Source organism: Hemicordylus capensis, chromosome 4 (assembly GCF_027244095.1).
Source record: "Hemicordylus capensis ecotype Gifberg chromosome 4, rHemCap1.1.pri, whole genome shotgun sequence".
NCBI lineage: Eukaryota > Metazoa > Chordata > Lepidosauria > Squamata > Cordylidae > Hemicordylus > Hemicordylus capensis.
In genome coordinates, this window is record NC_069660.1 from 5,602,994 (window position 1) to 5,630,379 (window position 27,386).

General features: G+C 48.9%; 1 protein-coding gene and 1 long non-coding RNA gene across 2 annotated transcripts in view; both read left to right on the plus strand.

Annotated features, from left to right (window-relative positions):
* Window positions 1-10,692: 10,692 nt before the first annotated feature.
* FKBP1A (FKBP prolyl isomerase 1A) overlaps window positions 10,693-27,386 on the plus strand; it is a 29,752-nt gene continuing 13,058 nt past the window's right edge. The window contains exons 1-2 of the mRNA XM_053248384.1: window positions 10,693-10,887; window positions 11,013-11,060. Coding sequence (XP_053104359.1) covers window positions 10,851-10,887; window positions 11,013-11,060 — 85 coding nt within the window. The 5' untranslated portion in view covers window positions 10,693-10,850. The remainder of the gene's footprint in view (window positions 10,888-11,012; window positions 11,061-27,386) is intronic.
* LOC128324164 (uncharacterized) lies at window positions 14,807-26,368 on the plus strand. Its single transcript, XR_008306677.1, has 3 exons — window positions 14,807-15,058; window positions 21,623-21,905; window positions 25,726-26,368. It is a non-coding gene; the product is annotated as an uncharacterized LOC128324164 (long non-coding RNA).

The window sequence follows — 27,386 nt, forward strand, 5'->3', positions numbered from 1 at the left end:
TAATTTTTCAATGGCACTTTTTGGCGCCCCCTACCAAATGGCACCCAGGGCGCGTGCCCTGCCTGCCCTACCATTAGTTATGCCCCTGGTCCTGACACTTGGCCCATAAAAGCTTGTTCTCTGAACATATGAAGCTGCCTCCTACTGAGTTGGGCACTGGTCCCTCTAGCTCAGCAGTGCCAACTCTGACTGGCAGCAGCTCTGTAGGGCTTCACTCGGGTCTGTTTAGTAGTCCCTGATGAGTTTGCCATGCATACTGATCACTGAATTTGGATTCTAACTAGATTATAAGCCATTAGCAGGGAACTGGGGTCTTGTTTGTGTGTTTTACACCTCCTAGAACAACATGGGATTAGGCATTTATTGTGCAAGTGGGTTGAAATGTTGGAAATACACAAATTAATGAATTAATTGCAAAACAGGCATAATAATAATAATAATAATAATAATAATAATAATAATAATAATAATAATTCAATTTCTATACCGCCCTTCCAAAAATGGCTCAGGGCGGTTTACAAAGAGAAATAACAAATAAGATGGCTCCCTGTCCCCAAAGGGCTCACATTCTAAAAAGAAACATAAGACAGACACCAGCAACAGTCACGGGAGGTCTTGTGCTGGGGGTGGATAGGGCCAGTTACTCTCCCCCTGCTAAATAAAGAGAATCACCATGGAAAAGGTGCCTCTTTGCCCAGTTAGCAGGGGTGCAACCAAGTCTTAATCTGAGCCGGGGTTTATCTGGTCTCAGCTTCAGAGCTTTGTTTAAAATGCAGATTGTACTTCCTGCACGACCACCACTGCTCACCATCACCCTGAGGATTAGAGCTCAACAGTTATGACTTCCAAGGCAGGCTTGAGGGTCCCTTCCCTGAGTCTACCCCTAGGCAGAGTGAGGCAGGTGAGAAGCAGGAGTGGGGTAGGGGTCTGAAAAGACAGCAACTTTTCAGGTATTTTTAGAAGGGCATCAGGAGAAGCATCTGCCTCCAGAAAACACAGACAGCTGTTGCTACTACTGCTTATATACCTCTTCTATTGAAGAACTGTTGGATCAGGCCCAAGGCCTATCTAGTCCAGCATCCTATTTCCCACAGTGACCCACCAGTTGCCTCTGGGGAGCCCACAGACAAGAGGTATGTGCATGCCCTCTCTCCTGCTCTTGCTCCCCTGCAACTGGCATTGAGAGGCATCGTGCCTCTGAGGCTGGAGGTGGCTCACAGCCCTCCGACTAGTAGCCATTGATAGACCTCTCCTCCATGTATTTGTCTAAGCCCCTTTTAAAGCCATCCAAGCTAGTGACCATCACCACATCCTGTGGCAGAGAATTCCATCGATCAGTTATGCACCATGTGAAAAAGTGCTTCCTCTTGTCGGTTCTACATTTCCTGGCCTTTCAGTTTAATGGGATAACCCCTGATTCTAGTGTTATGAGAGAGGGAGAACAATTTATCTCTGCCCATTTGTTCTACTCCATGCTTAATCTTATATGTAAGGTTGCCCTCTTCTGCACCTTTCCCAGTTCTACAATGCCCTTCTTAAGGTATGGTAACCAGAAATGTATGCAGTACTCCAATTGTGGCTGCATCATAGATTTGTATAAGGGCATTATAAAATTAGCAATTTTATTTTCAATCCCCTTCCTAATGATGCCTAGCATGGAATTGGCCTTTTTCACAGCTTCCGCACACTGTGTTGACAAAAGTTCCCAAAGCAGTTTACTAAATAAATAAATAAATAAATACATGCATGCATACATACATACAATCAAAAAAAGAAACACAGGGTAGACACCAGCTACTGGAGGGATGCTGTGCTGGGGTTGGGTATGGCCAGTTGCTCTCCCCCGGCTTAATATAAGAGATCCATCACTTTAAAAGGTGCCTCTTCTTTGCTCAGTTAGCAGGGGTACATACATGCTACAGCTACTGAAGCATGTGTTGGCATGGGGTCAATGCTAGATATGAAAATCAGCACCTTCCCCCACTGAAGTGGCTGTTTGCTCTGTTTATGCAAAGAACATAGACATAAATAAAGCTGCTGTTTATGCAAAGAACAGCTTCAGGAGGGGGAGAGATTTTTGTAAGGAAAATGGCGTTGGAGCATTAAACCTGCTTGCCTGTGGTGTGGTCCTAATCCAGTCTGGGAGCCCCTGCAACTGCTACTCTTAAACCCAAAAGGAGATAGAATGGAAAAGATGTGGTTGACATGCTAACTGAGCAAAGAGGCACTTTTAAAAGTGGTGATTCTCTTTATTGAGCAGGCAGAGAGCAACTGGCCCTACCCGTCCCCAGCACAGCATCCCTCCAGTGGTTGTTGCTGGGGTCTCTCTTATGTTTCATTTTAGATTGTGAGCCCATTTGGGACAGGAAGCCATTTTATTTATATCTATGCAAACCACATTGGGAACTTTTGTGGAAAAGTGGTATATAAATATTTGTTGTATTCATAGTTGTAACATCAAATCTAGTTTGACCTACAGGGGCTGCTCAACTTTGGCCCTCCTGCAGATGTTGGCCTACAACTCCCATAATCCCTGGCAATTGGCACTGTGGCTGGGGATTATGGGAGTTGTAATCCAAAAACAGCTGGGGGGCCAAAGTTGAGCAGGCCTGTCAGCTGTGAACCAAAGAGTCCCTGGTGTGAATGTGGCCCCTGCAACCAATTTCCCCATCTGCAATACAGGGGTAACACTGACCTACCTTACAGAACTACTGTAAGGCTTGCTGGGATAATGTATGTGGGGTGTTCTGAACACTCTGACGTGTTCCCAAAAATGCTTAGGTATTTTGATGATAATGCCCATTCCTTTTGGCCCGCCCTGCCTAACTGCCCTGCTCTTTTCAGAAATTCAGTACTGCCTGCAACACTTATCAGACTCACTTGGAAAAAGACCCAGGCACTGAGGCAGTCACGCTGTTAATGGTGTTGAAACGGATGCTGGTTTGAAGAGGGACTGGTTTCCTTTCTGCAAACCGAGGCCAGAAATGTGCCTTGTGTGGGCTGTTGTACAGCTTGTACTCTCTCCCCCTGCTGCTTTATGCCTGTTATACTCGGGAGTTGGAGGTGTTTGCCCCCCCCCATCCTTTTAAAAGCTTTACAAGGGGTGTAATTTGTATTCAGGTATTCTGGCATGTTACACCATGTGGGCTAGAAGTGTGATGAACATCAAGCTGTGCTTTGTATTTCAGAGTTCGACTGGAAATTTGCATTTTCTGGTGCTGACATCTCTGGGGTTGTTTTATTTCAGCTGACAACAAGAGCTTTTTATTTTGTACGATTTGCAAACCAATACAGATGTTTTGCTTCTCCCCTCTCTGTGTGGTGTTCCTTCTTCTATAGCAGGGGGCATCTCTTCCATTCTCTCCCTTTCTCTCTGTGTATTGGGGTGGGGAGGGGGGGAATAGCATTCACAGCACACAGGAGGGTTAAATCTGCCCCCCCACCCCCCGCCTGTTGCTCTTTAAGCTTCTCCTTGGATGACAGTTCTGTAGTGTGGACTGAAATCTCATTGTGCTCTTTGGAAAATGGAGAGAGCAGAGCGATGGCGCCGGTAGAGACTGAACTGCTTTGGAGGGAGATGTGCTGTCATCAGAATTAGCAGTCAGCACCACGAGAGGCATGGAACAGACAGAGCAGGTGGTAGCAGGTATATTATGGAGCCACGTGTTAGGACATGTTGGGAAGCATGACAGCTTCATGAGGGCTGGGGAGCAAAATTATACATATATGCTGAGTACTTTAAAGACAAGCCCGGCCCCAAGAACAGAAATAAACACAGAGGTGTTGTTGTTGTTGTTGTTATTTTACATTTATATCCCGCTCTTCCTCTGAGGAGCTCAGAGCGGTGTATATGCTTATTTTTATGCTCACAACAACCCTGTGAGGTAGGTTAGGCTGAACATATACATTTATTTATAAATTTATTTGCCACTCTATTACTTTGTCTTTTGACACCAAAGGAGCCCTTAAGGAAGCTTACCAGTTACAAGATCCGCATAAAACTGTTGGAATTTTACTGTGTAACTGAGCATTGTCTCTCTTCTTGCCAAAGGCATACTTACCTCTGTACTATGTGCCTATGTTAAGTCCTTGGGGTGGGGTCAGTCTTCAGTTCTGTTGATAGGCTGTTTTATCAGTTCAGTTGGTTTTGCTCTCCCCCTCTTACAGAAGTGACTGTTTACTGTTACCTTGTTAGCTAGTGTTAAGAAATAATAATTAAGATGTTTCTTCAACTTAAGTTAAGCCTCTTGTTTAATTCCTTATAAATCAAGGAATGACTCTTTCCCACAAAAACTATAACAATAAATAAAACCAGTAAAAACTAGGCTGAGAGAAATATCAATGGCAGACTTCTTTGTGCAGGTAGTTCCACAGAGAGGAAGCTACCACCCAAATGGCCTTGCTTTTGATCACCATGTTTCTGGTCTCACTAGTCAGTGGCATCCAAATGATTTTGGCTGAGAGCCACAGTATATGGAGGGCCCATATGGGCAAAAGCAGCCTTTGGCAGCCCCAGGGGTCCTTAGGATGGGCTACTACTGCTAAGGCAAACAGAAGATAGATCAGGATCTACTGGCAGATCTCTGGGCAGAGCCACAGGTTTCTGCCTACAAAATGTTTAGCAGCATGGACACCTAAAAAATAATTAGGCTGTGGAAATGAAAAAGCTGGGGGGGCATACCAGGAGTGGACTTATGGGTGAAGGATCATGAACCCTGTTTTCAGTTCCGGAACGGAAAACAAAGTCCAGGACTGAGCATGTGCTCAGAGGCACCCTGGTCCTGAATTCTAAATGTGTGTCCATCACCACAGAGGTGTTGTTGGTCAGTAGGAAAGCCAATCAGGAAAAGAGGGTTCAGCCTGTTCTGGATGGGGTTGCACACTCCCTCTGAATGAGCAGGCATGCCGCTTGGGGGTTCTCCTGGACCCAGCATGGCTCCAGGGTGATGGCTGTGGCCTTGACACTGCTGTGGCTGGCTAGTTAATGAGCTGTGCCCTTCTCTTGAGCAGGCAGGTCTGACTGTCACTCATACCCTGGTTGTGTCGTGTTTGTACGTGGGTAGGGATGTGCATAAAACCGGTTCTCCCGGTTCGGTTCGGATCCGAACCGGGTCCAAACCGGACCAGGGTGGTTCGGTTTTGGTTTTGCCGAACCACCCCCCGGTTCGGTTTGGATCCGAACCGGTTCGGATCTCAAAAAATAGCTGGTTTGAAAGGGGACGTTGTGTTCTACCTGCCACCCAAATTTCAAGTCGATTGGACCTTCCTCTGATTTTTGGCGATTTTTTAAAGTTTTAGTGACTTTGGGGCAGTTCGGGGGCATAGCATGGGATCTGGGCAAAAGGAGTGGGGTGGGGTGGTAGTACCTAATGGGTGCAGGCTACCACCCCAATTTCAGGGGGATTGGGCAAAGGGCTGATTTTTGGTAAATTTCTGAAAATTTCATGTCTTTGGGGCAGATTGGGGCATATTGGGGCATAAAGTGGGGGCTGGGGCAGAATAGTGGGGTGTGGTGGTAGTGCCTAATGGGTGGAGGCTACCACCCCAATTTCAGGGGGTTTGGACAAAGGGGTGATTTTTTGAGAATTTTTGAAGTTTTAGTGACTTTGGGGCAGTTTGGGGGCAGAAAGTGGATCTGCCCCAAAATAGTGGGGTGGGGTGGTAGTGCCTAATGGGTGGAGGCTACCACCCCAATTTCAGGGGGATTGGGCAGAGGGCTGATTTTTTGAGAATTTTTGAAGTTTGGGTGTCTTTGGGGCAGATTGGGGGCAGAAAGTGGATCTGCCCCAAAGGAGTGGGGTGGGCTGGTAGATAGTGCCTAATGGGTGGAGGCTACCACCCATCCCTAATTTAAGAGTGATTGGGCAGAGGGGTGAATTATGGTGAATAGAAAAGGTGTGAATTCTCATTCTATCATAGCAAATGAGATATTTTTCAATTAAACAACTCTCATGACCCCACTTTCACTTTTTCACACTTTCCTTTACTATGAATAATATGAGGAAGTAATCAATTTAGCACACTTCACCTTATGAAGACAAACCTCATACAAATAAATTCACCATAATTCACCCCTCTGCCCAATCACTCTTAAATTGGGGATGGGTGGTAGCCTCCACCCATTAGGCACTATCTACCAGCCCACCCCACTCCTTTGGGGCAGATCCACTTTCTGCCCCCAATCTGCCCCAAAGACACCCAAACTTCAAAAATTCTCAAAAAATCAGCCCTCTGCCCAATCCCCCTGAAATTGGGGTGGTAGCCTCCACCCATTAGGCACTACCACCCCACCCCACTATTTTGGGGCAGATCCACTTTCTGCCCCCAAACTGCCCCAAAGTCACTAAAACTTCAAAAATTCTCAAAAAATCACCCCTTTGTCCAAACCCCCTGAAATTGGGGTGGTAGCCTCTACCCATTAGGCACTACCATCACACCCCACTATTCTGCCCCAGCCCCCACTTTATGCCCCAATATGCCCCAATATGCCCCAAAGATATGAAATTTTCAGAAATTTACCAAAAATCAGCCCTTTGCCCAATCCCCCTGAAATTGGGGTGGTAGCCTGCACCCATTAGGCACTACCACCCCACCCCACTCCTTTTGCCCAGATCCCATGCTATGCCCCCGAACTGCCCCAAAGTCACTAAAACTTTAAAAATTCACCAAAAATCAGCCCTTTGCCCAATCCCCCTGAAATTGGGGTGGTAGACTCTACCCATTGGGCACTACCACCCCACCCCAAAATTTTGCCCCTGGGCCCCTTTTTACCCCCCCAAATCGATTCGGATTCGGATTAAATCCGAATCCGAACCAAATCAAGGGTGATTCGGGTGACCCAGATTCGGGCACAAAACAGAACAGGGGTGATTCGGTTCGGGTCCGAGCCAGATCACCCGAAATCCCAAATTGCACACCCCTACTAAGCACACACACAGAGAAGAAGCAGGAGGCGGAGTGTGGATTCTATGATAGCATATTAGAGTGGATTGATGGTGTCTCATTGAAAATCTCATTTGCTATCATAGAATCCACACTCAATACCTCAGAAACAAGAGAACCCTGTACCCATGGAGGTGCCCCTACCAGAGATCCCTGTACCCCATGGGTTAGAAACCCATGGGGGTGGTTGGCACCCTATGTGCACTACACCACCACTTGCTCTGGGCCACCCCAGCACCCCCATGTGCACTTATAGGGCTGCTGAAAGCTCCATTATAACTTATTATGAGGAAAAACCTTAAAGACGCGTAAACTTCAAAAATCACTTAAAAATCACCTCTTTGCCCAATTCCTTTCAAATAATTCTGATAGCTTCCTTGCCCACCCTAGGAACTACCACCCACCACACTGCACTCTACGACACCCCTTTCCCCCCGACGTGAAGCTATACATTTGCTGCAATCCTAATTATTCTCTATGAGGAATTCAAAAACACTTAACAATTCACCAATAATCAGAGGAGTGTCCAATTGCCTTGAGATTTTTTGGGTGGTAGGCACCCATGCCTGTCTACCACCCACCCTGCTTTTGTGCTCCTAGGTCCTCCACAACAGGGGATATGGACTGGTTCGGGTCCCATTATACTCAATGAGAAAAATAATTAAAAATATTTCAAATATTCATAAAAAATCATAGGGGTGTCTGATTGCTTCAGGGTTTGCATGGTTGTTGGCACCCATGAGTGCTCCACAATAAGAAATAATGGCCTGGTTCGGGTCCCATTATATCCTATGAGAGAAAAATAAAAATATTTTCAAAAATTCATAAAAAATCGTACGAGTGTCCGATTGCTTTGGGGTTTGGGTGACAGGTACCCCTGGGTGCCAGCTACCATCTGACCAATTTTCAGCTTTCCGAACCGATCTGAACCGGTCCGAACCGGTTCGAAACGAACCACCCCCAGTTCGGTTCGGATTCGAACCGAACCAGGGGTGGTTCAGTTCGATCCGAACCTCCGAACCGGAACCGGTTCGGACCCGAACCGGTTTGGATCCAAACCAGTTCGCACATCCCTATACGTGGGGCTGCTTTTGAAGAGTAACTATTTGGAAGCTTCAGCTAGTGCAAAATGCAGCAGCCAGATTACTGTCTGGGGGCACTTGGAGTCGCCATATCACCCCAACACTGGGAGAGTTACAATGGCTGCCCGTTTGCTTCCAGACCCAATTCAAGGTGCTGCTTTTTGACGATTAAGGCCCGAAATGGTTTGGCCTTTAGATACCTGAAGGACTGTCTGCTCCTGGCTATATTATTATTATTTTTACATTAGAGAAGTGGCTGGCCCAGAGTCACCCAGCTAGTATCATGGCTGTATGGGGATTTGAACTCGGGTCTCGCCGGTCCTAGTCCAGCACTCTAACCACTACACCATGCTGGCTCTCTACCCACCAGGTCATCCAGGGGGCCTTGCTCTGAATGTTGAAGCTCAGTTGTCAAAATTGTCATTTCAAATCAGAATTTGGGGGGAGGGGTAATGTTCCAAGAACTGAAAATATCTTTCATAAAAACATTCTAGTTGTGCATCTCCAGAGTGTTTTTCCATTTAAAAGCAAAATGGCTGATTGTGAATCTGAAAAACATCTGCTCTTCCTGGGCATTATGATGTTTTGGAATTATGATCTGTTTATTGAGTGTTAAAAATCTATTTGTTTATTTATTTAGTACATTTATATACCATCCCATACAAAAAAGTCCCTGGGTGATTCACAATATGAATAACAATAACAAAATAAACTTAATTCTGAATTTCTGCTACCTCCCCACCCCACAATTATTTAAACGTGTCCCCAAGCTTATTCCGGTGTTAAAAATATGGTGCATTGAGGTACTTTAAGAGGCAGCAGTGCTCATGCAAAAATCTGATGGTAACTGAGAAGTATGAAGTAGGACCAACAAATGGAAGTACTTTTTCACACAACGCATAATCCACTTGTGGAATTCTCTGCCACAAGATGGACTGGGTCTCACGATCAGTGGTGAGCGGGAAGAGCGGGCTAAGCCCGCTCTCCCCACTAACGAGCGGGCAGGGAGCCCTGGGCGGCTGGTTTTTGTGATCGTAAGAATAGCCCCAATGTGGTGACATCCAACAACCTGGATGGCTTGAAGAGGGGTTTGGATCACTTCATGGAGGAGATGTCTATCATTGGCTACTAGTCGGAGGGCTATAGGCCACCTCCAGCCTCAAAGGCAGGATGCCTCTCCGTACCAGTTGCAGGGGAGTCACAGCAGGAGGGAGGACATGCCCTCAACTCCTGCCTGTGGCTTCCAGCAGCATCTGGTGGGCCACTGTGTGAAACAGGATGCTGGACTAGAGGGGCCTTCTTGGGCCCGATCCAGCAGGGCTGATCTTATGATATTCAGGATTTCTTCCAAAAACTAAAAAGAAAAATTTCACTGTGTCTATTCCAGTGTAAAAAGTAATGTATCCAGCTAATTCAAAGGTCAGAATGTCCCTCCAAAATGTAGTATCAGAATTTACTCAAAAAACCCTATCAAAAGATCAATCAATCAATTTCCTTCTGAGTATATTATGGTTTTATATGATTTTAATGTTAATGATTTTAATGGTTAATGATTTTTAATGATTTTGTTTAATTGATTTAATGTTTCAAATGATTTTGATTGGAAACTGCCCAGAGAGGCATGTTTTGGATGGTATAAAAATATGTTAAAAGATGTAAGTACAATAAATAAATATATCCCGGTGCAAAAAGTAGTGCATTCAGCTAATTTCAGTGGCAGAATTGTGCATGCAAAATTGGGTCTCTGTAGGTCATTGAGAGCATTATTTATTATTTATTGCATGAATTTATTTCGCACAAACAGATGCTTCAAGATATAGGATGCAGACAACAGATCTGCAGGAGATTCTGCTGAGGCTCTCCATGGGCAGCCATCGCCCCCTGCCTCAAGGAAGGGCTGCCGGCTGCAGAGGAGTATTTTGAAAAGACTCCTGAGAGAACAGAGCAACTGTCCGGCCTGCCCTGCACTGCAGACCAGGCTAAGAAGGTCTGGAATCTATTGTGGGGCAAGGGCGAAGAACAGTCCCCCAAGGGCAGCTGCAGAAACACGAAGGAGCCTTGGGATGTTTAAAGACGGACACACCACACGGGGTTTCTCAAAGGCGGGTCTCCAGAGGGGGCTGGACTACAGCTCCCATCATCTTCTGGCAGGGGATGATGGGAGCTGTAGTCCAACTCCATCTGGCCAGCACGTAAAGATTCATTGCGGACAAAGCACGATAAGCCTCTTTGTGGGGGGAAAGGGCAGCGCGCGTGTCATAGATAACTGCGCCGCACAGAATCCATAACCGGTTACACTTTTTTATTTTATTTTATGTAAAGAGGTCTTTTCCGCCCAGAGACTCGCCACCAGCTGATCCTGCGCGGCGGAGCGTGTAAGCGGGGCTCGCCGCCGCTCCTACCACCACGACACTCTCTTGGGCGGGGGGAGGAAGCATCCCCCCCGCCCGGCAGGAGGAGTGGTGCTGGCGAGGAAGGGATGATTCATGTCACTCCGGCGGCGCGCCCCTCTCCCTTCCGGATGGGAGCCAAGATGGCGGCGGCAGCAGCCCCCGGCTCCTCCCCCACACGCACGCGTGCGCACGTTCTGCGGGGGGCGACGTCGACGACGCAGGGCGTGGCTCCGAGGAGGAAGCCTGGCCTACCGAGGCGGCGGCTGGGCGGAGCCGGGCGGGTGGGCGGCGCGCGTGCGCAGATCCGCCTCCCTGCCTTCTGGCTGCTGCCTCTGCCTCTCCTGCTGCTGCTCAGCCGGACTCGCCGCTGCTGCTGCTGCCGCCGCTCCTCCCGGGGCGGATTTGGGACGGGCATCGCCGCGGGCCGGGCGAGATGGGCGTGCGCGTGGAGACCATCGCCCCCGGGGACGGTGAGCGCGCGGGGCTCCGGCGCCTCCCCCTCCCCCTCCCGCCCCCCCAATGGAGGGTGGGGGGTCGTCGCGCTGCTCCCCACCCCCCCTAACGGCCTCTCTCTTTTCTTCCCCCCCCCCCACAGGGAGGACCTTTCCTAAGCGCGGGCAGACTTGCGTGGTGCACTACACGGGTGAGTCTCGTCTCGTGGGGATGGAGCCCCCTTCAAGAGGTGTGGGGGGGTGGGAGCTGGGAGGGGGGCGCCTGGGGGGTGGGGGTTCCACAGCTGTCTCCGGGAGGGGAGGAGGAAGCGAGGGCGGGGTGGGGCCGGCCTGGGCTGTCAGTGGGGCTGAGGACGAGCCCATGGCGGGGAGCCCTGGCGGCAGCAGCAGCCGCCATCTGCCTTTTTCCTTCTCCCCTCTGCCCCCCACACGCCCCAGGGAGCCGAGGAGGGGGCTGTGAGTGGACTCCTTCTCTTGGCGCCCCCCCAGCCCCAGAGGTGCTGCCAGTGCAGACAGTGGCGCCCCCCCCCGGCTCTCCAGTGGCTGGCCCTCATTAGCCCCTGCCGCTCACTGTACCTGGGGCTGGTAGGAAGTGTAGCCTGACAGCAGCTGGGGAGGCTCAGGGTGCCCTCCAGCACATCCCCCCTCCCGCATTTAATAGGCCCCCCTTCTTCTTGCAAGTCGGTGTGGGGAGGGGGCAGCGGGCTGGCCCTGGCTGCTCCTAGCTGGGGCCCTTCACTTGCCTGCAGCCAGAAGGCTGACAGCTTGGCACAGACTGTGGTGCCGGAACAGAGGTGCCTCTTACTCTTGGACAGACCCCGCTGAGATACACGGCCGCCCTGGGAGGGAAGTGCCTCTTTGCATAGCAACCCCCCAACCTGGTCGCCCATGTTCAGAGTGTGGCACATGCAGTCTCCTTTGTGAACCTGATCTGCTCTCTGCTGGTTCAGTGACGGATTCCTAAACAGCTGGGCAGGATTCATCTTGCTAAGAGGAAGATTATTTGGATAAGCGGTTGTAGTCTTTAACGTTGGTTTTGTCATAAATCCTAGACTGTGGCTAGCATCTTAGTGGGTGTATTCCTCTCTTCCTTCTCTCCCAGCTCCTTATTTCAGGCAGGGCTAAAAAAGCTTTGTCCATTGAGTGTTCTCCTGTGTCCTGGCCTGCTCTGGTTCCCAAGTGGCCTTGTGATTTGTTATGTCCGTCCTCTTGGGAGGGGGTGTTCTCAATATCTCCATGACCCCATTAGTCCTTGCAGTTGACTTACCTGCAGTTAGGGTGGCTGGCATATTTAAGGAATTCCCACCAGAATTGAGGACATAAATGTATTCCAGATTCCTAGGCATCGGACTATGTGTTTTAGGGGCCTTTCTCTATATATTGGTAATGGACTGAAAAATATTTTATTTTTATTTTTAACAAAAGCACATTGTAGGAAAAGACATCCATTTTTGGTGCATTTTCATATTTTCATGAACACCTGCCTTAATTGGACCTTTAGTCCATTCTTGTCTAGCCTGACTGAGGCAGTGACTACAGGGTCCCCGACAAAGGTCAGCACCCATTATGTGAAAATCTTATGATTTAGAATTGGATCGTGTTGGTGAACATAAGGATCAAACCTGAGGATATTAGCCTTATTCTAGGTTAATTAGTGATCTTTGTGAATGTGTGCTTAGGGTGTGTTTGCAGCCATACAGCTACATTAGGCATGATGTGTGGAGTAGATAGAGCTGCTCATGTGCCCTTTTTGAAAAAAGCCCTGCATTTCAGCACAACCTGCCTCTGTCCATATATGTTGGAGCTTGTCTTTGCACCAGACTGTTCCTTGAGTGCCATACTGGGATCTAATCTTGGCAACGTGAGCAAAGCTCAGCTCTGGGAATAGTTGGGCTGGAATGCTGCAATTAATCATGATGTGCAGAGCTCTGGAAATGTGACATTATATCCACATATTGAAAGTGCTGTTTTGGCACATATTGAATGCTTTTAGCAGAATGTCTGTCCACACTCTACTTGGACTCTAATGTTGGTTTAAAGCACCCTCCGAAATGGATGGAATTGGAAAGCTGGCCTCCTTGCTGTGTGGGATTAGGAGATCTGTAGACCAGTTTGTCACTGGGGGTGGGGGCTGTACCACTGCTTGTGAAGCAAACATCTGTGCTAGCCAATTATTTTTTTGAGTCTTGTTCTGTGTCCTTTCCTCTCTTCCTGTAACATGCTCCATGATTTTGATAGTGTCTCCAGATGCACTGGAACAAGTGAACTCGAAATGTTACCTTGTTTGGTAGGTATCTTTACTCTGCTGCCTTGAAGCTTGATTGGCTGCTGTGTGGAACTGACAGCCACTCTGTCCAGTGGGGTGTCTAGATTGGGTTTCATAGTCAGGAGATAGAGGTGACAGCCAGAGCTCTGGAAAAAGGCTTAAAAAACAAACAAACCAAAAACCTCTCTTCTGAGTATCTCTTCATGTTCTTTCTCAGTTTGGATGGGGAAGGTGTTATCAGAGGATGCTTTGACAGCTATAGACTGAATGGAATGCAAGGGCAAAGTGGAACATGAAATGGCTCATATGGAAAATGGTGCAGAATTTTATTCACTCTCATGTGGGGGGAGGAGGGCTGGTCTTGGGGTAGCAAGCATGAATTGTCCCCTTTGCTAAGCAGAGTCTGCCCTGGCTTGCATTTGGATGGGAGACTGCATGTGTGAGCACTGTAAGGTCTTCACCTTAAGAGATGGGGCCGCTCTAGGAAGAGCACCTGCCTGCTTGCGTGCAGGCAGTTCCAAGTTCCTTAACTGGCATCTCCAGATAAGGCTGGGAGAGACTCCTGCCTTCAACCTTGGAGACGCTGCTGCCAGTCTTGTGTAGGCAATACAGAGCTAGATGGACCAAGGGTCTGGCTTGGTAGAAGGCAGCTTCCTGTGTTTCTGTGGCTGTGTGCTTCAGCCTGTGCCAGTCCACACAGCTAACAATATATCATATGCTGACTGTCAGGGGCTCTCCAGGGTTTCAGGGTTTCTCACCCCTACCTGGAGATGCTGCCAGAGAACAAAATCTGGGACTGTGCTGTTTGAGATTGTTGCACTTTGAGGGAAAATGAAGCTGTGTGTATTCATCATTTCTTAAAAGGGTGAGTGGGATGCTGTGGTTCTTAGATGTATATGCTACTGTCTACAAGGATTGATGAGGTTATGAGGGTAACTTGTGAATGAGCAAGGCATGTATCCGCTGCGTGGGGCTGCTACCCCCTGAGAGCAATCCTGCAAAGGAGTCCTCGCCCTCTGCCCACCCCCAATCTGGGCTAGAAACAGGGAGGCTTAAACTGCAGAGAGGTGGGTGGAGGGACAGAGACGGAGCTTGGTGTTTAACAGGGGAGTTCTCCTTTCTTGAAGGTCTTCAAGGGAAATCTTGGCGGAGTTGCATATTCTGTGTTTGGTTTAAGGGGATAGAGGGCTGCCTAATATTCCTTCCAGTATGTATTGTGGCTGTAAACTCCATGATGCTGCCGAGTGGGTTTGGGGGACTCTAGGCTGTGTGGTCTGTGGTGACTGGCAAAGGCACCCCTCAGATTCATATGGGTGAGGAGAATCCATGCATGAGAGAATATGTTGAGTCCTTATTCTGGCTTGATGAACTCAAACAGGAGTTGTTGGTCGGCTTCCTTGCAGATGCTCTGCCCTTTGCCTGAACTCTAACCTCTGTCCTGTAGATCATGTAGCTCTTGGCCAGGCAGCCTGCCTTGCCTTGCGGATCAGTTCTTCTCCCCCTTGGTCTGTGGATGCAGAGCGACATCCCTTTATGCCCCCTTCTTATAGATGTGAAAGGGAAGCAAAGAGAAGAGTTGTCGCATAAACAAAGCCCCCCCCGCCCCCTGCCTACCAGCCACTCCATCTGCTTATTTTTCCTTCCCTGCTGTCATTGGGTGGGGAGAGGAAATGAGGATGGTCTCTGCCTGGCTGCCTCTTGTGCTGACAGGAAGAACAAAGAGATGGCTGGCAGTGGATCAAGAGGCTCTTGGTCAGGACGGTTGACTCTGCAGCCCCCTAAGCTGTTTGGGTAGCCTTCCTTTTGCCTGCTTGCGAAGCATCTGCGGGTGGGAGAAGGTGCAGATGAGGCCTTCCTGACATCCTCAGTTGAATTTGTGTTGGAAAGGATCCTCTCCTAAAAGTCAACGTGCTTCTCACTGTTGTAAGACTCAATCTTTATCAGGTGTTTTTTTGTCCTCTGTTGTCTTGGCAAGGAAGTCTTACTTGCGGCTGCTCAGCTCGTATTAGTGAATGGTGTTGAATGTAAATAGCATAAGCATGGTTTAGTATTGGGGGTTTGAAATAGCAAATGAAAACCTCTAGTTTTGGGAACAAAATTTCAGGAAAGCCAAAAATATTGCAGTTGGAAGCCACCCTTCCCATTCTTTATTCTGTAGTATTGGCAATATTGGAAGTATCTTGTAAGGCGCGGGTCTGTACTTTCAAAAAAGTATTAATGGGTTTTTCAACAAAAGTGTTGGTTTACATTGCAAAAGGAATGAGAAGGGGGTTTCCTGTTCTTAAGGGGTTCACAGCCTAATAAGCAAAGAACATACCAGTAACAGCCCCTGGAGGGATGTCATGCTGGATTGAATAGGGGCAGTTTCTGTTCCCCTGCTAAAGGAGCCACTAGTTTGGAAACGTGCTTCTCTGCCCAGATAGCTGAGTAAAGAATACTGGATTTGTAGGGCATTTTAAGAGCAACATAAAATTGCAGTCACATGTTTCTTCAGTTTATATACCCATACTTGAGGGTTCCAAACAGGTTTTAGGGAGAGAACTCTGCAGGTATCTTCAGTGCCTGTTGGTACTTCATAAGTTTGTGCTTGGAGAGTGTATGAGTAAAGATGAGTGTCCTTGGTTTCATCCTAGTTAAACTGAGAGATGGCATTCAGTTGTGTTGGCACTTGTCACTTGGCACAGGGGTTCCCAAAGTGTGGTACTCCAGGTGGTGTTGAACTACAATGCCCATCATCCCCAGCCATAATAAATTGTAGCTGGGGACTATGGGAGTTGTAGTTCTGCAATATCTGGAGTACCACAGTTTAGGAACCCCTGTGCTCAGTGACAAGTACCAACACAACTGAATGCCATCTCTCAGTTTAACTCGGATGAAGCCAAGGTCTGGCACTTTATTTCCTCCCCCATTATGGCCTTTTCTTCAGTTTGAGTTCAGTCACTATAGAATTGGAAGGGTCCTTGGAGGAGGCCCTTCTAGTCCAGCCTCCTACTAAGTGCAGGAAACTGCTGTGGCATCCCTGAGAGCTGCCTGCCCAGCCTCGGTTTGAAAACCTTTAGCGAAAGAGAGGCAAGATCTTCCACCATTGCATAGCAGTTACGGTTAGGAACAATTTCCTGTTCTCTAGCCTCAAGCTGTTTCCTTATAGGTGTTGGCAGCCTTTAGATAAGTAGCCACTTGTAGAATGGGGCGGGCCAAGGCAGGTCCCCTTGGCACAGACCTTCCACATACGACTTGCCTCTAGATTGGCAACGAGGTCTCAGCATCAAGATTTGATTCAAGGGGAACCAGTTGTAGGACCCCACTGCAGGCTGCTGTGGAGCGTATGCTCCAGATCATTCTGTGCATCTCTCTCTGGTGCTGACCTGCCTTCTCCTCTGGCTCCCTCTCAACCTTCACTGTGAACCTTGATGCCCGACCCGACTTCCTTGCTGACAGCGCCTCCACCTGGCTGCTTGATGAGTTCAGCTTTCACATTCATGCTCCCTCTGACTTGGCAGTCTCCTCTCCCTGACCGCCTCTTTCAGTCCCTGCTTTTAGCTGTGATCTTATCTTCACGAAGGACTGCACTGTGTGTGTCTGACCCCTCTGTTGTGGCATTCCCCGTCTCGTTCAGCATTGCACATCTTTGCCTTCTCCACACTTTGCCTCTTCAGTGACCTAGACTGCACTGATTCAGTGGCCTTCTCAGCAATCTTGTTCCTCTTCTCTCTCTCTCTCTGGATGCTTCTGCCTGCTCTTTAGGCTCTGTAGCTTCTAGTTATTCCTGCCTTGCAGGTCCTGCCATGTTCTGTCCCACTCTGCCAAGAACAGCTCATCCCTTCATAGGGCACTGCCATTCATGCTCTTGTGCAGCTGATTGCCTCTGGAAAGCAAGAATGGGTTGACCTTTGCTCATTATACATTAATCCTCCTCCTCCTCCTCCTCATCTGGCATTCTAGAATTCAGTTGGAAGGTTACCTTGGCGGACTTGTAGCCGGATGCCCTGCTCAGTGCAGAAGCTGCTCCAGCACCTTGGCAAAGGGATGCCCAGCCTCTGTTTGAAAGCCTCTGAAGGAGAGCCCACTGCTGCCCAAGACAGACTGCTTCACTGTCTCTTCTTCCCTCGTCCATACGGATTCCAGGACTCCTCAGCCCCTCTTTCTTACCTTTGCTTTCTGAGACCTGCCGCTGTGCCTCTCCCCACTTCACCTGCTGATAAGAAGGTCTTATCATACACGAGTCTCCTTCAGTTGTAAAAGGAAACTTAAACTGTGTGCTTTAATCTCTCTTTCTGCTTCCAGAAGCCCCTCCCTTCAGCACTTTCCCCCTTGATAGGCGATTGCTCTGTCCTCTTCTAACCCTGCCATGTGCTTCTGGTTGCTATTTCCTGTTCTCCCTCCTCTCCACTGTGCAGTCTTTCTCTCCCTCTCCCCTCCAGCTCCTTCCATACATCATCCAGATGTGCCACTGCTCCCCTCGCTTCAATGTCTCAGATGTTATACAAAAGACACTCTATATGGGTGTCTAAAATGGGTCCAGAAGGCCCGCCCCAGCCCTGCCAATCATCCCTGTAAGCGCCATGCTTGCGGTTAGAGCAGCATTTGTCTGAAGAGGTGAACACCACCCTGACCAGGATGATGTGCTTCCCCATCACAAAAGTGCCCACTGTCACAGGTGCGGAATTCACCTCTTCAGACTAATGCCCCGCTAACCGTGAGCGGGCATCAGCAGGGATGACTGATGGGGTCTGGGCAGGACTTCCAGCCCCATTTCGGGTGCCCACCCTACTCCTGTAGGGTGCCCTTGATATAACATCTGGGGTTCTGTTGTCCTCAGTGACACGTAGCCATATCTGATTTGACACACAGTATCGTGACTCTGTCCTGTCCGCAGTATGACCCCAACTGGGTGGGATCAACTGTATGACTTGCCCAAATAGGGCAAAGTAGCAGCTATCACCAAGGGAAAGAGAGGTATCAAGGAGGAGTGAGAGAAGTTGCACAATCTCCAGAGTTTTGGGGGGGAAATATGTGCTAGTTTCTATCAGAAATTTGGAAGTGGAGAACATTTGGTTTAGTTCTACTCAATGAATCCTGTCAGACAAGCTGCCTCCAGTTGTATTATGAAACAGTTTGTGTGTGTGTGTGTGTGTGTGTGTGTGTGTGTGTGGCGGGGGCGTGGGGGGAGACTTCCTTCCTCCACTAGGCCAGTTAGACAAGTTGACTCCAGAACTGCAACTTGAGCAAAGGCCAAACTCTGCAGTATCTGCTTTTCAGGTAGCTCAGCCTTGGGAAGGAAACACCTCTCCAGCCATGGCCAGAAGCTGCTTGTGCTGAATGAACTAGAACGGCTGCTGTTAATCTTACAATTCTGCCCATAAATATAGCTGAAGGTATGATACAAACTGAAGCAGCTCGCAAGCCGTTCCAAAAGAGGAACGGAAATTAGCAAATTCATCCTAATCCACATGTTGCCAATACAGAAGCTTGCCCTGATTCCCTGCCCAATCCCATACCAACACCACAGAGATTACACGAGATACAACTACCTTTTATGGGGCCAGAATGGTTCTCTGAATCCCTACCACCTCAAACATGCACATGATAGAGCAGGAGAACGCTTACTAGACCTCCTGACCTGGAGTAAGGGATGTTCCAGGGCAGAGCTTCCCAACAAGGGGTAATAGCACCTCAGGGGTATTTGAAGGGCTCCCAGGGCCAGCCCTCCTGCCTCCTCAGCTGCAACTACTACACTATTTCCTCCTCATCCGAGCATTGCTGGCTTGTAGCTGACACACCCTCAGCGATGTGTCCACTACAGAAGGGGAAGCTGGAGGGTGAACAGTTAGGAAGGCAGGCTACTACAATATCGATCGATAGATAGATAGACTGCCTGACTCCAAAGACAATGATTGGTTCACAACCACACTAAGTTATTTGTAAGCATCTTATTGAACTGAATGGGAATACTCAGTGCTAATTTTCTGAAGCCTGTCAGGCTGAGGAGAGGGATATGTTGAACTTCAGTGTGTAACCAGCCAGCCAGGAGTGTAGTCAGCCAACCATTAGTCGATTCTGTTATCTGGAATAAAGGGATGCATTTAAGAGAACAACTTCGCCATGAGGCCCACTGAGATTATTGTTGGTGGGGGGCGGGGGTGCCTTCTGCAGTTGCCACCGGTTTGCCTGGTGGCTTCACAGGGACGGGCCTTCTCTTTTGCTGCCCCAAGATTCTGGAATGCACTCCCTGCTGAAGTAAGAGCCTCCACATCTCTGAAAACCTTTAGAAAGTATCTAAAGACACATCTGTTCACCCAAGGTTTTTAACTAGATTTGTGGTTTTGAGATTTTTAAAAAAGGTTTTAATTTGTTTTATGTTGCTGCAAAACCACCCAGAGATGGAGGTTTGGGGTGGTATACAGATTTTTTTTAAAAAATAGCTCCTTCTGGAGCACATAAATGCAAATTGTGTGTTAAACCAATATTCCCTGATGAAGAGCCTTCTCCAGTATGAAATGAATAGGGTTTTACTAGAGGCTGTCATACTCAATGATTGCTGCTTGATCTATGTTTGGATGTGTGGCACCTCCCTTCTTGTTTCTATATACGTTTAATGCTCAACATAAGAGCAGCCCTGCGGGATCAGGCCCAAGGAGCATCTTAATTGTTGTTAGCTGCCCAGAGACGTAAGTTTGGGCGGGGTATAAATTTAATAAATAAATAAATAGTCCAGCATCCTGTTTCACACAGTGGCCCATCAGATGCCTCTGGGGAGCCCACAGGCGTTAGTGGGGCATGCCTTCTCTCCTGCTGTTGCTCCCCTGCAACTGGTATTGTGCCTCTGAAGCTAGAGATGGCCTATAGCCACCAGACTAGTAGCCATTGATAGACCTGTCCTCCATGAATTTGTTCAAGCCCCTTCTAAAGCCATCCAAGCTAGTGGCCATCACCACATCCCGTGGCAGAGAATTCCATTGATTAATTATATGCTGTGTGAAAAAATACTTCCTTTTGTTGGTCCTAAATTTCCTGCCCTTCAGTTTCATGGAATGACCCCTGGTTTGTGGCCACACCATAGATATGTATAAGGTTATTATGATACTAGAAGTCTTATTTTCAATCTCCTTCCTAATGATTCCTAGCATGGAATTAGCCTTTTTCACAGCTGCCATGCACTGAGGCAACACTTTCAATGAGCTGTCTACCATGACCCCAAGATCTTTCTCCTGGTCAGTCACTGACAGCTCAGATCCCATCAGCATCTATGCGAAGTTGGGTTTTTTGCTCCAATATGCAATATACACTTGCTTACATTGGACCATTTTTGCCATTTTGTCATCCACTCACAGTTTGGAAGGATCCTTTTGGAGTTTCTCGCAATCTGTTTTGGATTTCGCAACCCTAAATGGTTTAGTGTTTGCAAATTTGGCCATTTCACTGCTTACCCCAACTTCTAGATCAGGGCTGCTGAACTCCGGCCCTCCTCCAGATGTTGGCCTACAACTCCCATAATCGCTGGCTATTGGCTGCTGTGGTATGGAAGTTGTAGTCCAAAAACAGCTGGGTGGCCTGAGCACGCCTGTTGTAGATCATTTATGAACAAATTGAAGAGCACTGGGTCCCAGTACTGATCCCTGGGAGACCCCACTTCCTCCCTCCCTGCATTGTGAAAACTGCCCATTTATTCCTACCCTGTTTCTTGTCCTTCAACCAGTTACCGATCCACACATGAACCTGTCTCCTTATTCCATGACTTCTAAATTTACTCAAGAGCCTTTGGTGGGGAACTTTATCAAAAGCTTTTTGGAAGTCCAAGTATACTATGTCAACCAGGTCACCTTTACCCATATGCCTGTTGACACTCTCAAAGAACTCCAGAAGGTTAGTGAGGCAAGATTTGCTTTTGCAGAAGCCATGCTGGTTCTTTTTCAGCAATGCCTGTTCTTCTGTATGTTTAACAACTTTGTCCTTAAGTATGCTTTCCATCAGTTTACTCAGCACTGAAGTTAAGCTAACCAGCCTATAATTTCTCTGATCCCCCCTGGATCCTTTGTTGAAAATCAGAGTTACATTAGCTACTTTTCAGTCCTTGGGTACAGAGTCTGGTTGTAGGGGAAAGTGACACATTTCTGCTAGGAGATCAGCAATTCCACATTTGAGTTCCTTCAGAACTTTTGGGTGGATGCCGTCTGGCCCTGGCGATTTGTTAACTTTTAGTTTTTCAAGACAGTTTAGAACATTCTCTCTCGCCACCTCAAATTGGCCCAGTTCTTCAGTAGCAAATGTGTGTTACAGCCCTGTGTGCTGCGTAGTCTCTGGACCCCTAGCACTGCCAGCACACAGTCTCTGCTGCTCCGGCCACAGTCCTCTTCCAGTTGACTTTGATTTAAAGCATTTGTGCCCTGCATAATGTGCCTACATGGCTTACGAGAATCTGTTTAAAGCCATACCTTTTGCAACCAGTCATGAAAAGAGTCTTAACACGATGCTTCTGTATAATCCTAGTGCATCATTCTCGTCTTTAGTCATGGATCAAAATAGCTTTCTCCATTGACTGGGGAGTTGCTTGTGTGCTGTTGTGAATAGACCTGGGACTTGTGGAGTCAAATGGAAGGAGGAGGAACCCAGTTGAGGCCATACCAAGGCTGAAGCTCCACCTACAGCTCTGCACAGCACAGCTGGGCCATACGGCTCAAAGTCTGAGGTTTCATTGGCTGGGACATGCATCACACAGTGCTTCTGGCCTGAAGTCCTGCCTTCCATGTGGCAAGTTCTGTCATGTTAAAAGGTGAGTGGGCTCTCCTCTAGCTCTTGTGGGAGATGTTCTCTGCCCTCTTACCTTTTGAGTGGCTGGCTGCAGGGCTAAACTTCAAGCAAGTGTCTGCCATGTCTTGAATTGAATGCTGGCATATGTTCTCAAATGTACTGTGTGTGTTGCTGAAGGAAATGTAGACAGTATGTTGTGATTCTCCTGCACAAGTGATGGCACTTTGGTAAAGTACAGGAGAACTTGGCCAGTTGTGCTCTGGCTTCAAATAAAAGTGGGTGGAAGGACACCCGTGGGCTTTAAGCATCTAAGTGAGCTGAGAAGCTAAACCACTCACTGCTGTAGTGTAGAAATACTGACTTGCATTTTCTGGAGTCTCTGTACAACTGTGGCCTGATTGACTTGGATGTTTCTGAGAATGGAGCTGGGGATAAAGTACTCACCACAGAGTAATGCTTTGAGCACCAAGTGATGGAGGGCTTAATGCAGCGCAGTGTGTAAGGAGAGGGCGGAGCTGAGAGAGGGGTTTCTGTGCAATGCTTGGTGCATATAACATAGGAAGCTGCCATATACAGAGTCAGACCCTTGGTTCATCTAGCTCAGTGTTGTCTACCCATACTGGCAGCGGCTTCTCTAAGGTTACAGGCAGGAGTCTCTCTCAGCCCTGTCTTGGAGATGCTGCCAGGGAGGGAACTTGGAACCTTCTGCTCTTCCCAGAGCGGCTCCATCCCCTGAGTAAGGGGAATATCTTGCAGTGCTCACACTTCTAGTCTCCCATTCATATGCAACCATGGCGGAGCCTGCTTAGCGAAGGGGACAAGTCATGCTTGCTGCCACCAGACCAGCTCTCCTCTCCCAGGTCTCCTCTCCCCTCCCACAAGCCAAAGAACTGCTTTGCATTTTTGATTGCTTCAAACAGACTTTGGTGCAGGCAGGAGTAATCATGCTTGGCATTTCTGTAGTACTTTGTTCACAGTGCTTCATCTAGGTTACTTGTAATCCTTACAGCAGTCTTGAAACAGAGCATGGTAATATCCCCAAGGAGTAACGCAGTACTTTGAAGGGGTGAGGTGCTTGGAAGCTCAATTGAATTGCAGGGATGATCTCCAGGCTGAAGCCAAAGTCGGGGGCTTGAAGGGCAGACGCAAAACCAGCTCTCCTCTCTGCTGAGGAAGGCTGGGGCTGGGCCGTTTGCTTTGTATCTCCCAGGTGGATCGAGTGCCTTGCAAGGGCAGTAGACAGACCGGCGAGGCGGCAGCCTTTCTCCCGTCTTGGAGCTGGTCAGGGCCAGAAGGTTGGGAGGAAGGCTGGGACCTGCTAGGGGGCGATATCTTGGATGGACCCTTGCTTTTCTCCAGGGATCCACAAGTTGAGGCTTAACGTGCTCGGCAGCCATTATTTTGTGGTTGCCACCAGTCCCCTCTGTCCCCTAAAATCCTCTCCTGGCACACAGACAGAGGGCTTGGGGAGAGGCAGGTCTTCTGTCCTTTGCACTGGGAGATGGCGATGGTAATGCACAGTGGAGGCTCTCTCCTGCTGCTCAGAAAGGATCCCTGCTGTTCCTCACCTTCTCAGAAATGGCAGTGGACATGAGACCTCTGGGAGGAGATCTGGGTGTCGTGCTTGCCAGAGGGCTGGAGCAGTGGGCACTGGCAAGTGGGTTTGTAGACACCTGCTTGTCTCCCTCTTGCTGGGGTCAGGGTTCAGGCAGGGAACGAGCAGCTTGTCTCAGACCCACCAGAGTGCATAGGAGGCGTGAGGTCTGAACTGGAGACCTGGGTTCACAGCTCAGTCTTTCAGCTTGACTGTGTCTCCCACTTTGTAATGAAGGCAAAGTTCCTCCTGCTGAGGAGTGGTGGGTAGCAGTTGCTTTTGCGGTTCTCTGGCCAGCTGGAATTCTGCCAGTGGAGTTGGGGAGGTTCTCTCCTGGCCTTGTGGAACCATTGAAGGCTTTGTGGGCCAGGCTTGGCAGTCACTGAGCTGTCAGGGGAGGCTTCTCCTGGTGCCTCAGGCTTGCAAGACGAAGGGCCATGGGGGCTGCTTCTTGGAAGGGCCTAAAAATAAAACGAGGCGTGCAAGAAGTAGGTGATGTGATGAGAAGCAGCATGTTGGAAAATCAAGAAGGCCTTAAGGGCATGGGTACAGAGGAGCCAGGCAAAGCGTGTGGCTTTGGAGCTCTCTCTTAAAGTGGGGGCTGATTGTATGTTTTGCGTGTGCCGTGTCTGGGTGCTGAAGAGGATGTGGACAACGTCATGAGCCCTGTTCTCGTGATGCATCCAGGGCGAGTGAAGGCATAGGTGGGGGAAGGTCAGGTGTAGCTGCTGTCTACACACTTGCACCTTGCAGACATTCAGGTGAGTGCAGGTGCAACTGTGTGTGGGGGGCGGGGGGAGTGCTCTTCACACATAGTCTAATGCTCTGGGAAAGCAGGTTTCCAATTTCAGGGAGAGCTTCCTGTGCCTCCGGTTGTACGCACCTACACACCATCCAGACATCCAGTTGGACACATGTAGTTCATTGCCCTCTCTGTGCCTTCATTCACACTGGAGGCACCATGAGAACAAGACTTTGGCGGTTGAGGGAAGTGAGCCTTCCAGAGAGGGGACAGAGGCCAGGTGCTAGGAGAGGCACAGGCTCCTTTGGGGCCCCCCTCTGTACAGATCTGGATTGCAGCAGGGCACACCAGCCCCTTTCCTGGTATAACTTTGCTTGCTTCCCCCCAGTTTGTTGAACAGTGCTAGAAGTCCGGGAAGTAATGGCCCTGCTTTTAAGTGAGCCATGGCCTTGATTTGCTTGCCTTATTTATTGCCAGTGGTTGCTCGCCCACAGGCCTCCGTTTTCTCATGTAATTGATGAGGCGGGCTTGTTGTTTTGCAAGTAGGCTGCCACTGGGTGGTAGTTTTTATCTGGACTCCACACTGGGCCTGGGTTCTGCCACCAACCAGTCTTCCACCTTAGCTTAGAAGAGTCTCCCCCTGTCCCCCAGCTCCATAAGATGGCCCTCTAGGAAAGCAACCTGCTCGAGTTAGCGCAGGAGTGCCCTTGGTGCCAGCCGCTGCTTTCATGAGGACTCTTTGCCTGCTTGGAAAGCACTTTACCATATCAGGTGATGGGTCAACTTAGCTGTCAGTCAATCAAAGTTGATTACGGTCTATGACCAGCACTTAGCTGCCGGGAGGCCAAGACTTGGAAGCCACAGGGAAAAGCAGCCTTTGGGGCACTCCTTCCTCTACAGAATGCGGGCGAGGGGCATCTCTGGCGGTCTCTTGCCAGCTTGCATTCTGAGCCCCTGGCTGCGGGGCAGGCTGCCAAGTGTGGCAACGCCTCGGCCCATGCAAGATGTCTGCCCTTCTTGAAATGGAGCCCTTCTCCATTCTGTTCAGACTGGAAGTGATTGTTGCCCAGGTTACGTGTGTGTTGGGGCTGCAGTTTCTCGCTTCCTGCAACAAATGCAGCCTTCGGTTGCTGTCTGATTATTTGTGCAACATTCCAGGAGAGTTAGTGCTTTGCAGCAGGGCTATGCTGCGCTGGCACCTGAAAGGGCAATTCTGTACCCTTCCCTAGCATCCAGTAGCATCTCGGAATCCAGGAGCACAGAACTCAGTGAGGCTTGTGTTCCAGTCCACGTGTACTGGATCAGGCTGTACCCACCTGAGAGAGGTGGGTGTTCAAGCTGGTCATATCCTTCCCTCCTGGCCTTACGCTGCCCCCTCATGATACGTGTGTTTGTATTATGGTCAGTGTAAGCCCCAGAACTGTACAGGAAAGTGACATGTGAGATTAGTAGGTTATTCAGTTGGCCAGTGACTCAAAGGCGGGCACCCTCTGTCTTTTATACTAGCTGCACCTTTTGGCATTCTTGGAATTCTTCCAGCATCCTGGGGAGGAAGTATGCAGACCGAAGAACACAGGAAGCTGCCTTATACCGAGTTGGACCGTTGGCCCATCTGGCTCAGTATTGTCTGCCCTGAGTGACGGCGGCATTCCAAGGTTGCAGGCAGGAGTCTCTCCCAGCCCTACCTGTTGGACTCTCTGCATGCAAAGGAGATAATGCTCCACCACTGAGCTGTGGGCTCATTTCCGCCCCCACATCGGAATATCTTGCAGCAGACGGTGCTTGCGTGTCGTTGCCTATCCAAATGCAAACCCAGGTGAATCCTGCTTAACAAAGGGAAAAATTCATGCTTGCTATTGCCAGACTGGCTCTCCACCACAGAGAAGATACAGGAGAATTCACAGAGGTCCTGAAGGAGGGAATGCCGGCTTAGCTCCTGTTCTGTGGCTCCTAGACGCATGCTCCTCCACTGACTTCCGATTTTTTCATGCCTATACCTTTGTACCATCTCAGTAGCCATCTCTGCATTCTACAGATGCTACCAGTGTTAGCACTGGAAGCTGAATTCCTTCCTGTTACAACACTTCTGGACATTACTTGAAGCAAGCTGGAACCCAGAATCACTAGACAGTGTCAAAGGCAAACAATAAAAACCAAACTACTAAGCTGGGTGGGTGGGGGGAAGAAATAAAATGAAAGCTGTAAACAAGCCTTTCCAAAACAAGAAGGTTCTTGTTGCCCTTCTGAAAGATCACAGGACCTCCCCTTCTTACTACCCTGCTTGCTGCAGGACTTTGAAAAGGGAATGCTGGCAAGTTGTCAACTGGCTGTGATCGTATCCAGTCTCCAATTAACAAGAAAGGGATGTGTGTGGGGGCACCTGACCGCTGGCTTGAGCTGGAAAAAAGGCTCATGTCTGCCTCCTTGTGCAATGTACAAGACCATGCACTGCGGGCTGACAAGGTGACAGCAGATAGGCAGGGCAGGGCAGGGTAGACGCCGAGTGGAGAAGCATCTCCCTCTTCCTTCCTTCCCTGATCTTGGGCTGTGTTCTTTGGAGTAGTAAGCACGCTGGTGTCAGTTAGCTCTGCAGGGATGATTAATTCAGGACCAGGTGCCTTCTATGCTGTTCACACATGCACTAGCTGGAGAGAGACACAGATACATTCTCCCCAAAAGGCATTCTGTGAAGTCTTGTGGTGTTCCCTTGGAATTCTGGTCTGGTCTGCTCTGCTTCCTGGTGCGAAACAGAGGAGAAATCAGTCTGGGGAAAGGTGGTGATATCCTAATTTAGTAGTGCTGGAACATAGTTCAGAGCCAATCAGTCATCTTGTACACTGCTTAGAACATTTTTTTAATTTTGCCTTTTTGTCCCAAACGATCCCCAAGGCAGCATATCCTTTATATTTTGCTGAAAACATAGTGGCCATAACTGAAAGAACTGGTAGCAAAGCAGTCTCTAGCTGCTGGGGCTCTGATTCTTTGACTTACACACTTATTGAACTCTCTGTTTGCCCCGACCACTGCTGTTTTGGGACTTGAGCTCATCTGGTTTCCCTCACGCAATTGGAAGTGGGCCCCTGAGACCTTCCCGTGCATGGCACTCTGTTGGAGTTGTAGGTTGTCCTGCCACTGTAGAGCTTCAGGTTGGCCTGCCCTAATGAGAT